This window comes from Aquarana catesbeiana, linkage group LG01 (genome assembly GCF_042186555.1).
Source record: "Aquarana catesbeiana isolate 2022-GZ linkage group LG01, ASM4218655v1, whole genome shotgun sequence".
NCBI classification, from domain to species: Eukaryota; Metazoa; Chordata; class Amphibia; order Anura; family Ranidae; genus Aquarana; species Aquarana catesbeiana.
The window spans coordinates 36,916,120-36,930,170 of NC_133324.1; the positions used below are offsets into that span (position 1 = coordinate 36,916,120).

At 39.5% G+C, this 14,051-nt stretch overlaps 1 protein-coding gene across 1 annotated transcript in view; it reads right to left on the minus strand.

The window, feature by feature from the left end:
- Positions 1-7,121: 7,121 nt before the first annotated feature.
- The window catches only part of LOC141130738 (vomeronasal type-2 receptor 116-like), a 75,404-nt gene continuing 68,474 nt past the window's right edge, over positions 7,122-14,051 (minus strand). The window contains exons 3-4 of the mRNA XM_073618158.1: positions 12,885-13,008; positions 7,122-8,014 (exon numbers count right to left, since the gene is read on the minus strand). Coding sequence (XP_073474259.1) covers positions 7,122-8,014; positions 12,885-13,008 — 1,017 coding nt within the window. The remainder of the gene's footprint in view (positions 8,015-12,884; positions 13,009-14,051) is intronic.

The window sequence follows — 14,051 nt, forward strand, 5'->3', positions numbered from 1 at the left end:
TGTAGTGGGTGTTTGAGCATTATGTCCGGTAAGTACCACGTTGTGTCATGCGCTTTTGGTATGGCTGAGGCTATAGTAGTGTATACTGCATTATGGTCAGACCACGGAATCGGAATTATATCTGATGCAATAATTTCTGGTATCATTCCTATTGTTAGAAAAATATGATCTATTCTGGTGAAGGTTTGATGAGGGTGCGAGAAATAAGTGAATTTCTTTTTCATTGGGTTACTTTCTCTCCATGAATCTACCAGATTGTATTTGGAAAGAAGTTGAGAAAAAGGTAATCTAGAGGTTATTTTTGATGGTGTAAAAGGTGATTTATCTAGAAATGGGAGGAGGACCTGGTTCGAATCCCCACACATTATCACTGTTCCTATTTTGTGTGTATTAATCACTTGTAATATATGTGAGAGGAATGGTGTAGGTTGTTTGTTAGGAGCGTAGTAGGAAATCACCGTGATTGCTGTATCCATTATATAACCCATGAGTGTCAGGTATCTACCTTCTGGGTCTTTAATTTCTGATGATAAGGTGAATGGTGTGGATCGGTGAAATGCAATTAGAGTTCCCCTTTGCTTGGTACAGGCAGAAGCTGTGTAAATTTGTTGATAAAAAGGAGAAATATGTTTTGGAGTAGAATCTTTGGTGAAGTGTGTTTCTTGGAGGCATACTATGTGAGCCTTCTTGTTATGGAAAGTACGGAAGGCTTTGGTCCTTTTTTGAGGGACATTTATTCCCTGAACATTCAGGGAAAGTATATTCAGTGGTGCCATGGCAATAGATCAAATAGTTTTAACTTACTTTTTGTTATGCAGAGTTGACTGCGCAGATCAACCTGTGTGGACTGAAGAGATGAATAGATAGAAAAGAAACCAGTGAATTCTGGAGTAAAGAGTAAACAAAAAACATATGAGATTAGATGATACATTGTATAAATTATTTTTTGCAAGTAATCACAATTTACCCGTGAAAGAGAATAAATATCTCTCTCAGGGGAATAAGTGCCTTCGTCACACTCCCACATAATATGGTTGGGAGAATGAGGAGGGCTAATGGGGGTACACGGATCTTCCGCTTACAGGAGAGAAGTGCTATGTCAAAAGACATCAAAATGATGTTTCATTAATTGGAGTGAAGAAAATAGTTTTTGTTGAAATTATTTATTCCAGGGTGGTTGTATATGGTTAGTCTTGCCCTAGGCTAAATAATTCAGTTAGAAAGGTACTATTAATAACTTTGGTATTGATGAAGATAGTTTGAATTATTTTGGGATTTTAGCCCTTTTAGAGTAAACAATTACATATTTTATTCATATGTAACTGTTTAGATATGTTAACTCATAAAATTGAGGTTGTATTGCTTCAGATTAGAATAAACAAAAACATAATTCTAGGAACTAATTAGGTAATAATATATTTGTTTTAAGAAAAGAAAGAAAAAGCTTCCATTACTTCTGGATTATTGAACATATTTGTCCTAAAAAGTAATAAATCTATTGTTATTACCTGATAATATATAACTGAACAAGAATTTCCTTATTTCACTTATATATTCTAAGGCTATATGAATCAGAAGTAATAAGAAATATAACTGGAATGTAACATGATCCCACACAGTGTGTGACTATCAGGATGCAGTTACATTCAGTTATAAATACAGGTTTTTTATAGAGAACCATCTCTTAGTATAATAAATGAAGAGATATCAGGAATTAGGATGTCAGTCCATTGAATCTTCTTGGTCCATGGATGATGTGGCATAACGGCCTCTTTTGTGAGAATGATGATTCCCATTTTGTTCTGGAATTTTCTGGGTGCTGCCTGAAGGTGAAGATGATGCCATTCTTCTGCGTGTGGGAGTGTTGCTGCTTGTGGGTTCTGTCAGATTTAATTTTAAAAGGGTTTGTTGTAGTTCATCTGCTGATCTGCTTCTGTAAATTGTACCTTGGTAGTTAAATCTGACTGAAAAGGGGAAGCCCCATTGATACATAATGTTGTGGCGTTGCAGTTCCATTAGTTGGGGTTTCATGGATCGTCTTTTAGTAAAAGTAAGTTGGGATAGGTCGGCAAAAATTTGATAATTGTGTCCTTGAAAATTAAGTTCCTTTTTTTCTCTTGCAGCAATTAGTATTTGTTCTTTTCTTCTGTAATAATGAAATTTTGTGATTATATCACGTGGGGGTCCATCTTTCTTTTTGGCTGTGAGGGCTCTGTGTACTCTGTCCAGTTCTAAACGTTCAATAGGGATATCTGGCTTTAGTTCTTGTAATAGAGCAGTAATAGTAGATTGCAGGTCTGTCACAGTTTCAGGTATTCCCCTTATGCGCAAGTTTGAACGTCTGGCTCTATTTTCGTAATCTTCGAGCTTAGTTTGAAGTATTAAATTCTCTTTTTTTAATTGTTCCAATTCTGTTATATTTTCTTGGGTTGTAATTTCAATTTCATCCATTTTTATTTCTAAGGCTGCGGTGCGGTTTCCCAGCTCTCTTATTTCTTTGGTTAGGCTTTTTGTTATTTGGTCTGAGGTTTGTTTTAAAGCCTTATGAAGCATCTTTTCAAATTGTAATAATATTACTGGGGATACTGAGGAGGCTTGTGGAGAAGTTTGTGAGAGGATTTGTTCTGTATCTGACTCAAATGGAGAGTCTTGCTGTGACATTTTCTGTCTGTGAGTGCGCCCTGATGCTATATATATTGTGAGGTGACTGGAGCTGCTTCAGCTGCAGTGAGTGCCTGTGAGCTCTTTGTGAGGAGATTTTTATTTCTGCCAAGGTTTCCTCCCAGTACCATATTTCCTGCCCAAACTTTCACAGTTTGTTCCCAGGGGCAAAAAGGTTCAAATGGATACCTTTTGAGTCTGCAGGCTCCGCTTTGTCCTTCTCTTCTCTCCTCAGCGGTGTGGAGCTCTAACAATGCATGTCTGCTCCGCTAGGCTCCCGTCTTTGAACTTTCAATTTACTTCAAAGAGAAGTCAGTTATTAAAACATTGGTCCAAAGACTTTCTGGATAAGGAGTTAGCTGACAAACCTCTTGAAGGATTCTGAACCACATGCAAACTAATAATAAGTGAACATTGGAGAGAGATCCAATTTAAATTACTACATTTTTGGTTAATAAAACAGACCCAAATGGTATCAACAAGTTCATGGTGTGGCACATTTTGTCCTATGTTGAACCATAGATTGTGGAATTGTCACAAGATTTCTACTTTTTGGGATCAAACTCTCAACTTTATCCATGGTATATCAGCACACCATATCAAGAAAGATCATGTAAGTTGTTTGGCTATTTTGGTCCTTCCGCTTCAACTTCATCATCATAAAGCCCAATAACAACACTTCCTTGGATCTCATTATGCTTGATTACAGCTCGTAATGCCATTTTAAAGTCTTGGACATCACCTGTAACTCTTAAAGTGACTCTGGTAAAAAAAAGAGCTGAAGTCCCTAATTTATATTGAAAAACTAGACACAATAACTCAAGCCTTGGCCCCCACAAAACGCTTTTTCTAAGGATGGAAACTTTGAATGCAATACACATTACCGGGCTCTGAAATTTCTCAATTCATGACACCCTTACTTTATACTGAATGTTACACTAAGGCAAACTTAAATAACCACCTGGGATGATTAAAGGTCTCACAAAATCATCCCTCACACTTTGCAGTTCCTACCCTCTAAGAGAATGTGAAAACTAAACATTTGGTTATACTTCACAGCTGTAGTCCAATCCACAATTTATCATTACTTAAGATAGAAGATGTCAATGTTGGCTTACTGGTTTTATTTTATTTTACTTTATTGTTCTTTTCTTTAGTAGATATACTGGAAAAATATTTACTAGTATTAGCACAGTTATATCTTTTGATTAAAATGATTAAAAAGTTGCTTACTCATCCATGCTTCCACTATAGATATCATTTTTTTTTTCTTTGATTATTTAGTCTGAGCTACCATAATATACCAGTGCATAAGGTCTTTGGTTTTTGACCGCTTGCCAGATGCTTAAACAAACAAACTGAATAGCAGCATGGCTGGTTATTGTCTAATTAACATGACAAACTCAAGTCTTATAATTTTTCATTTATTCATAATTTTTTTTTTTAATATTATAGTTTTTGTATCCTTGCTTGGATTTTTTTTTTCTGGGTACAGTAAAACCTTGGTTTGAAAGTAACTTAGTTTAAGAGCATTTTGCAAGACTTATTTTTTAATAAGTTTTGACTTGATATACAAGTGATGTCTTGACATACAAATAGAGTCATGTCACAATTGAGTATAAAAGAAGAAGAGAAGAGAGGTGCCTCTGAGTGTAGCAATATGGTTACATTTAATGAAGGTACAACATTTAGAAACTCACATGGTTGATGATTAAAACAGGCACATCTAAGTATGCAGGCATCCGGGGTAAAGATGTCCACATAGACTGTCCTCAGCACCGACATCGTCGTCACCCCTTCCACGCTGGGAGTGGTTCAAGTCTCACTTTCAGAGTGCTCTACTGCAGGGTAGTCTTCCTGGTCACGATTGCAGACAGCTTTACCCCAGATGACTGCATACTTAGATGTGCCTCTTTTAATCATCAACCATGTGAGTTGCTATATGTTGTACCTTCATTAAATGTACCATATTGCTACACTTAGAGGCGCTCTCTCTTCTCTTTTCTACTCTGTAGCTTCTGCTGGATTTTGCTTCTAATCCCCTTGTGGAGGCTTCCATTTGTGGATGGATATTTTGTGATTACACAACCTATCACATTTCTATAATTTTATATTTATTTTATATAGGCTATAAACAGAAGGCCTTATGAATACATGGTTGTGGAAAGAATCATTTGAGTTTCCATTATTCCTCATGGGGAAATTTGCTTTGATATACAAGTACTTTGCAGTACAAGCATGCTTCCAGAACAAATTATGCTCTCAATCCAAGGTTTTACTGTATTTTGCTATACATTGTGAAAATTCAATAACATTTTTACAAAATAAATAAATAAATAAAATAAAAATAGGCTTTGCAAGTAATGCTATCATGTTAAGCTTGTATCAGATTTAAGTGGTTGAGTTTACATCAACATGCATGAGTTATTTGGATTGCAGTGCGGGGTACATTTTATTATGTACCCTACCTGTGTGCACAGATCTTTACAACCAAAAATAATTTTAAGGACCAATGACCATCTTCAACAATTGACTGATAGATAACTCTTCAATTGTCAACACCTTATCTACTGTTTTTCTATTAATTGAGGTGTTTTCCCTTACATGGCATGCACAGCAGGGCAGATTAGTACCTCATGTGCATACTGGTCACCTCCAGCCAATGGCACATCCTTGACACCCACTAATCCATGGATATGATGACCTGAAATCATTTTAGTTTATTTGCCTTCCCTGCCTTGATTTTCTTTATCAGGGCAAGAAGTAAAAGGAAATAATGATGTAAATAAAATAAAAAAGTAAAATTCTAAAAAATAAAAAGAAATATTTAAAAATGTAAAAAACAAACAAAAACATAACAAAATAGTAATGGTAGGTGGGAAAAATGACTGGGTCTGGGCCATTGTTCAGCTTTCACTGAAATCAAAGGTCAAGTTTATGCCTTTTGTGGAGTCTCTGGTGATGATCTGGTGTGTGTACTTGGATTGTGTTCCTCAGTTCTTTTAAGTGCTGCCACACTCTCCACACTATGTGCAGATAGAATAGAGGGTCCACTATTCAGCTCATCCATGAAAATCTGATTCTCTCTGGCCTTCAGAAATGGCCTTTGTAACCCATTAGAGACACCAATTTCTCTACTCTCCCCTAGGTGAAATTTGTTGTAACCATAACCTCTGTGAGGCAACTATTAATACAATATATGAAAATATTTTTTTGATTGCATTGCTTCCCTTTCTTCTGGCTTTTGTTTCAGAAAGTGTTTGCATTTCTTTTCAGGTATATTGATTATTATTTTGTAATGATAGGGCATCTCTTTTATGCTGAACTATTTTTTTGGCAGCAGGGCTTCTTTTTTAAAAAGTGTGCTTTTGTTTCATGTGTGACTGACTGCATTTGTCTATGTGGATCCGAGTTACTCAGCTCATTTTTTTATATACAACAAGCGCTCTATGACCAACTTACTCATTGAAGAGGTCAGATTTATAAGGTGAGTGGATGGGAGGTTCATGAAGAGATTATTTGAAGAACACAAAGGAGCAAGCTTCTTCTATGTCACTGCAGACAACCCCCCATGGGGTCCTTATGAGTAAGAACATCTATTGCAAAGTGCATTAAGCTCTTTGGTTGTTGTATTTCTGATGTTTAATGTCTTGTTGAGAATAAAACCTACTGTATGATTGATCAATGAGAACCTGGAAGTTGTTTTGTTCTTTGGAAGTTTTCATTTTAGGATCTGGCAAGGAGTGGGGTAGGAGTGTTGTCTCTGCAGCATTGTATGGAAAAGCCAAATACTCCCTTTGGCAGCAGTTTTAAAATAAATGTATACAAGGAGAAAGATTTTTTTATGGATCCCTATAAAGAAAATATCTTTATAATCAGGTCAACTTATCACTTTAAATGTGAACTTCCTGAGAACGTGCTCTCCTCAATTTTAACTAATATTAAAAATTATTTTAGAATACACCAAGCAAAATGCATTTATTAATAAGTCAGATACATCTACAGACAATATAATTAAAATGACCCCGACACTAAAAAATTACATTGCAATCAGCTTGTAAAAGAACATGTTTAATATTTATCTTTCTGGAAGGTGGTGAGTGAATTTTCCCTCTCTTGAAGAGCAATGGTTTTCTATGGTATTTGACACTTTAGGATGTTTCGTATACTTTGTTCCCCTCTGGCCACTGTGGTTCCTCCTCACTAAGTGACTACATTGTTCTGTAGTGATGTAATGTCTGGTGGGAGGAACCACTGCACCCAGCAAGGGAAAAGATTTCCAACAAACACAAATTGTCTGATTCCAGAGGCTTCCAGAGAAAAAAAATACACTTACCTTCCACTGGAGAGGTAAGTATTAAATGTTTACATTTAAACTCAATACAATAACAAAATACTAAAATTGACAATAATTGAGATAATGCTAAAACTACTGGTAAAACAGTGTTGCTCCATACATATTAGTGGATAGCTATTTTTGTATTCAGGTCAGGTCTGAACAGAATTATGTAACATTTTGGGAAAAATATACAGCCAAGAAGTCCAGAACTTGATGCCATTATAGCAAAAACCTCCACAGCCACCATGTATTTCCCTCTGGTGCTCAGATAGGCCGGGATCATGGCAATCCAGACACTGCAGAACACCAGCATGCTGAAGGTGATGTACTTGGCCTCATTAAAACTGTCCGGTAATGTCCTGGCTAAAAAAGCGATAATGAAACTCGCAGCTGCCAGAAGCCCCATATATCCCAGCACAGAGTAGAAGCCGATAACTGAACCCTCATTACACTGAATGATGATCTTTCCCTGATAAGAGTGAGTGTCCCGATCCTGGAAGGGTGGAGAAATAGATAACCAAGTGATACAGATTATTATTTGGACCAGTGAGAAGACACAAATGATAAAATTGGGCAGTGTGGCTCCCATCCATTTCCTCCAGGAACTCCCAGGTTTGGTGGCTTTAAAAGCAATACACACCATGATACTTTTGGCAAGTAGAGAAGAGACAGCAACTGAGAAGATGACACCAAAAGAGGTTACACGCAGCATGCAGGTTACATCTACTGGATGTCCGAGGAACAAGAAGACACAGAGGAAGCTCAGCATGATGGAGACCAGAAGAAGATAGCTCAGGTTCCGGTTATTACCTTTAACAATTGGGGTGTCCTGGTAATGTATAAATATCCCCAATATGAAACCGGCCAGAAGACAACAGAGGATGGAGACAGTTGAAAATACTGCAACAATGGGATCATCAGTGTAGGAGAGAAATTCCACCAATTTAGGAACACACCGATCATTCCTCTCATTTGGCCATTGATCATCAGGACATTTCATGCAGTTTTCACTGTCTGCAGGAAAAACAATAAAAACACAATGAGCTTTGGGGTCAGAGCTTCTGAGGAAACTAATTGTCTTATGTTGTCTGACAGCTAGCAATGGGATTTCCATCAGTGCATCTCTCTCTCTCTCTTCGCTATAAACAAAAAAATCGAGACAATTTTGAAAAAAACACATTATTTTTAACTTTTTGCTATAATAAATATCCCCCAAAAATATATATAATTTTTTTTTTCTCAGTTTAGGCCAATACGTTTTCTTCTACATATTTTTGGTATAGTTGGTAAGTTATAGCATCTAAAAAATAGGGGATAGTTTTATGGCACTTTTATTAATAATTTTTTTTTTTTACTAGTAAAGGCAGCGATCAGCAATTTTTATCGTGACTGCGACATTATGGCGGACACTTTTGGTGCTATTTTGGGACCATTCACATTTATACAGCGATCAGTGCGATTAAAAATGCATTGATTACTGTGTAAATGTGACTGGGAGTGAAGGGGTTAATCACTAGGTGGCACTGTAGGGGTTAAGTGTGTCCTAGGGAGTGATTCTAACTGTGGAGGGGAGGGGCTATGTGTGACACGACACTGATCACCGCTCCCGATGACAGGGAGCGGTGATCAGTGTCAGTGTCACTAGGCAGAACGGGGAAATGCTTGTTTACATCAGCATTTCCCCTTCTTCCTGTCCGTGAGACCGTCACGGGTATCCCCACGGACATTGTGTCGGTGGGACCCACAATCACTCTCACGGAGCTCGTGACGGGCATGCATGCGTGCACGCAAACCGCTTTTTAAATGGCAATGTACAGGTACGTTAATATGCCTGTACATGTCCTTCTGCCCACATATATCGGCGTGAGTCGGTTGACAAGTGGTTAAAAATAAAATTGGAAACATTTTGTTATATTTGTTCAATAAGTGAAACAAATATTGATCAGAAATTCAGAACTGTCCTGCGCACCCTTCTCAACACAGTCTACTTAGCCCTCCTACTTCTTTGCAGCCTTGTCAGTGTCATTTGCAGCCTTGCCCAGGCTGCAGTTAAACTGCAGTGACATGTCAGTGTCACTACAGTTTGAAAATGGCGCCACTGAGATACACAGAGCCGGTCCTGTGTATCTTGGCTCTTCTCATATCTTCTCGGCTCCTCTCGTAGTCCCACCCACTACCGCCTTATGATGGACATAACACAGGTCCAATGGCGGGACTGGGCGTGACTGTGAGCGGAGGAGCGAGTGCCGCCGATAGCTGTACATAGCAGAGTATACTGGGCTAGGCTCGGATAGCTCTGCTCACAGTCACGCCCAATCCCTGTGTTATGTCCATCATAGGGCGGGACTGGGCGTGACTGTGAGCGGAACTAGCCGAGGATAGCCGAGTACACTCAGCTATGTATAGTTATCGCTCCTCCGCTCACAATCAGCGGGGGATCGGCAGGGATTGGCGTATAACACGCACTCATGATTTCCCCTGATTTTAAGGGGAAAAAAGTGCGTGTTATACGCCGATAAATACGGTAGTTCCATTCCCTTTGGCATTCGTTATTTCGAATAATTCATAACTTTGGGTAAATTCATGTACGTTACGTTCACTAACAGCCAAATTTGAAAGGAAATTTCAATACCTTTCTGTAGAAGGTTTTTTTTTTTCGAAAATTCTGACGGACCTATAAATGGAACATGCTCTAAATTTTTCCGAGGGAACCAATTCCTATCGGGAAAACCGCTCGTCTGTATGCTGTTCCGACGGACCCAAAACGACGCATACTCAGAAGCAAGTACGAGACATAAGCTATTGGCAACTGGCTATTGAACTTCCTTTTTCTTGTCCCGTCGTACGTGTTGTACGTCACTGCGTTCTGGACGGTCGGACATTGGTTTGACCGTGTGTAGGCAAGACCGCTTGAATGGAATTCCATCGGAGTTCCGTCGGAGAAACCTTCGAAGATTAGTCCGGCAAAACCGGTCGTGTGTACGCTGCTTAACAGTTCTTTTTTTGGTAGTGATTGTCTATTTACAACCCTTTTCAATTAAGAAAAAAACATATCAAAACAAACAAAAATATAAATGGATGATCATCGATCTACATCAATGGAAGGATGAAAAACACAGACAGACATCTGTGTGAAAGGAACCATAGAAAAAAAATAATACTGTTTGTGAATTGTAGGAATTAATACAGACTTGTGGGGCTATGACAGGTCATCTTTAAATTTTAAAATGGAACTTTCCCCATGACAAATTGATAAAAAAAAATGTTTTTTAGCAAGAAACCTACATTACACATTAATAATTATGCCACCAAAATTAGCGTGTGCTGTAAATTGCTTCCGGCTTTGTTCCTGTCTCTTCTTGCAGGATGCCACCAGGTTGCTGGGGCCAAAGTCCTGAACAGCATTAAATGTTTAGGGTGTCGGCAGGTTGGCCTCTACAAATCTGGCACAGTGTCTAAAAAAGAGAGCAAATGTGCATGTGCAGAGCAGAGTAGGAGTTATCACTGGATTTCAAACATGGCACTTATTTTTAATGTTTTACATAGCTATACCTGTAAAAGTGGCCAGCCTGAAGTGATCCAACAAGTTCCACTTTAAGTAAAAAAAATATCTTTTGATGCAGCCATAAAAAAAAAAGGGGAAAAGAAAGATCCAGTAGTAATAATAGTAGTTGTGATCAGAGACGGACTGACAACTGATGTGGCCCCCGGGCAATAGAAGATTATGGGGCACCCAGGCTTACAGGTGGCCGCTATTCCAGGAGTAAGTAACAAACAAAACATATAGAGTACAGCAGTCAGGATGAGCGCCACCATCACATCAGAGTCTTCCCTTACATCAAAGTCCCAACATTCTCCCTATAATCACAGTCCGCAGAGTCCCACCCTATGGCAGAGCCCCCCCCAGTGTGCCACCCTATGGCAGAGCCTCCCAGTGTGCCACCCTATGGCAGAGCCCCCCCCATGTGCCACCCTATGGCAGAGCCCCCCCCAGTGTGCCACCCTATGGCAGAGCCCCCCTGTGTGCCACCCTATGGCAGAGCCCCCCCAGTGTGCCACCCTATGGCAGAGCCCCCCCAGTGTGTAACCTTCTATCAGTGTCCCCTTACACACACCTTTGCACCTTAGTGCTTGGTGTGGCAGGCAGCTGGCGGGAAAAGGCCTTTAAATTAGAAAAAAAATCCACTTGTTGCAGGCTCTGAACTGCGCAAGTGAGTCAAAGAGCCAGCGGAATAGTGAACTGCTGTGGTTGGCCTCAGATCTGGCAGTGGGGCATGTGAATAAAAGCCATACTTGATGTGTGCCATGATATCACTGCACAGGTGTGTGCCCAGACCTGCCCTGCTGCCTGATCCGAGGCCGAGCTCAGAAGTTCACCATTCAGCTGCCTCTGAATGGCAACAAGTGGATTTTTCACGGACATGGGATTGTTAGATTGACTTCTGTTTAGCAACAGTAGGCACACATGGATCATACAGTATACATACACACATAGACATAGACACACAGTATACATATATACACATAGATATAGACACACAGTATACATATATACATTGACGTATGCAAGGTGCTATATTTCACCTTGCATTCGTTCTGTTGTAAGGGAATCCGGCCTGGGTTTTTCCAGCCTCTGTGACAGGCTGGGTTCCAGTCTGGTCCACTTGAGCCCACACTCAGGTGGACTTTAAATGACCAGGAAGAGAGCACAGTAGGTTGCTCTGGTTTTGAGACTCAGGAAGGAACCTGAGTGAGAGGAGCTCTGGGTGTTGGACTAAAAGGTTTGCTTTTCCACATTTTGTGGGTGACGGGGACCAGCCCCGCACTGTATAGAGAGGAGACTATTTGTTTAGTTAGCGCCGGACGGCAAGGATTTAATTTACGGTTTGTTTTTATTTTGCAAACCTCCTGCAAATAAACCTGGCATCTGCCAGATTTTGAAGAAAGTGCCCGTTTGCTGACTATCCTTCAGAATAAGGTGATCCCCACGAGCTAATCTTCCCACAAGACATAGACACACAGTATACATATATACACATAGACAAAGACGTGCAGTATACACATAGACATATACACACAGATACACAGTATACATATATAGACACACAGTATACATATATACATATAGACACACAGTATACATATATACATATACACACAGACACACACCAGCACTTTTCACCCAAAAATTAGCCCTGAGCACACTGTTGCCCCCATTTACTGAGATGCTGGGACTTGTAGTGCCCCAGCAGCTCACAGACACATTAGGTGGTAATCTGGCCCATCTGTACCATCTATCCATGCCACCTATCCGTGCCGCCTAACAGTGCCCACCAGTGCTGCCTATCAGTGCCCACCAGTGCCACCTATTAGTGCCCATCAGTGCCACCTAACAGTGCCCATAAGTGCGGCATATTAGTGCCTCCTCATCAATGCCCACCAGTTCAGTCTATCAGTGCCCATTAGTTCCGCCTCATTAGTGCACATTAGTGAAGGCGAAAAATTACTTAGCTACAAAATTTACTGACAGAAAAAACTAAAAAACATTTTTTTTTTCAAAATCTTTGGTCTTTTTTAATTTTTTTGTAAAAAATAAAAAACCCAGGAGTGAAATACCACCAAAAGAAAGCTCTATTTGTGTGAAGAAAATGATAAAAAAATTTGTTCGGGTACAGTGTAGCATGACCGCACAATTGTCATTCAAAGTGCAACAGCCCAGGCACTTACACAGGGGGTGTAAGTGCCTGGTAGGCAAGTGGTTAAAGTGACAAAACATGGGGAAATGTGCACACATTGCAGAGATGGATTTTTTTCCAGACACACACTTTAACTACGGCAGTAAAGTCTGCCCAGTGCAACAATAACTTACTAACAAATACTCTACCGGAAATGTTGGATATCTCTCCTTCTGGACATGAGATGCACTCATAGCAGCATTTATGAATTGAAGATCCAAACTTTTTTCTGCTGCCAGGTAAACAGGGATCTGAGCATCGAGATACCGGAATCTGAAATCAGATCATATTATTATTATTATGATTATTATTATTATGTAAATATCCATCATATATTTTGAGGCTTTACAAACTAATTGTTACAAACAGGAATGAGGTTTAAGTTTGCATTTACCATGGGTTCAAGGTGAATTATGCAGGTTTCACTTATGCAGATCCATTCAGGTGGTAGTATTTTGGGGCTTTTATTCATTTATTTATTATTTCTAGTAATAGTAGTCTAGTAGTTGATAGGTTACTATTTTAGGTTATTTTATTTATTTATTTATTTTGGTGTAAGGCATCTCTTTAAAAATAGAGGGCTTTGGTTATAGGGGTGGTATTTAGGGGGGGTTTAATAATTTATTTTCTTAATTTAGTATTTTTATTTTACGTTGATAGGGCTTTAACACTCACTTGTTACTGACCTGATTTGTTTTTGGCCTGATCTGTTGTTTGGGCTGCTTATTTTCATAGCACACTGCTACATTGTTTAATCAGTTTCTGACCGCCCCCCTGCACATTTACTGCGGCAGGTCAGCCCAGCTGCGTGAAACAATGTATCTGTACATCACTCGCGCCCACGGCCCGGCGCCCCTGCAGTGATCGGATTTGTTTTAGAACAAGTCAATCTACAGGTCCAGGCCAATGATTTGTGGCCTGGACCTGCTGATCGGTTCTGACAAACCACAGAATGCCCTGTGCCTGTGTGATGCAAACACAGGCACAGGAAATGATGCAATCTTCTCTCCTTGAGCCCTTTTCATTTCCAGCGTGAGGAAAGAGCATCAGACAGTGAGTACAAAAGCACTACACTAACACCAGTACACATAGTTAGGCACATTTAACCCCCTGATCACCCCCCAGTTAACCCTTTCACTCCCTGTCACAGTGTCACTAAGTACAGTGTACAGATATTTTACTGATATTTAACTAACTTTAACTATATTTGTTCTGTCCACCAGATGTTTTATACTGGTTATTTGTACCTGTGTTGTTAAATTTACATGCAAAATGTGTAATTTACATAAGACAATCATATGTGGCGTGCAGGCTCC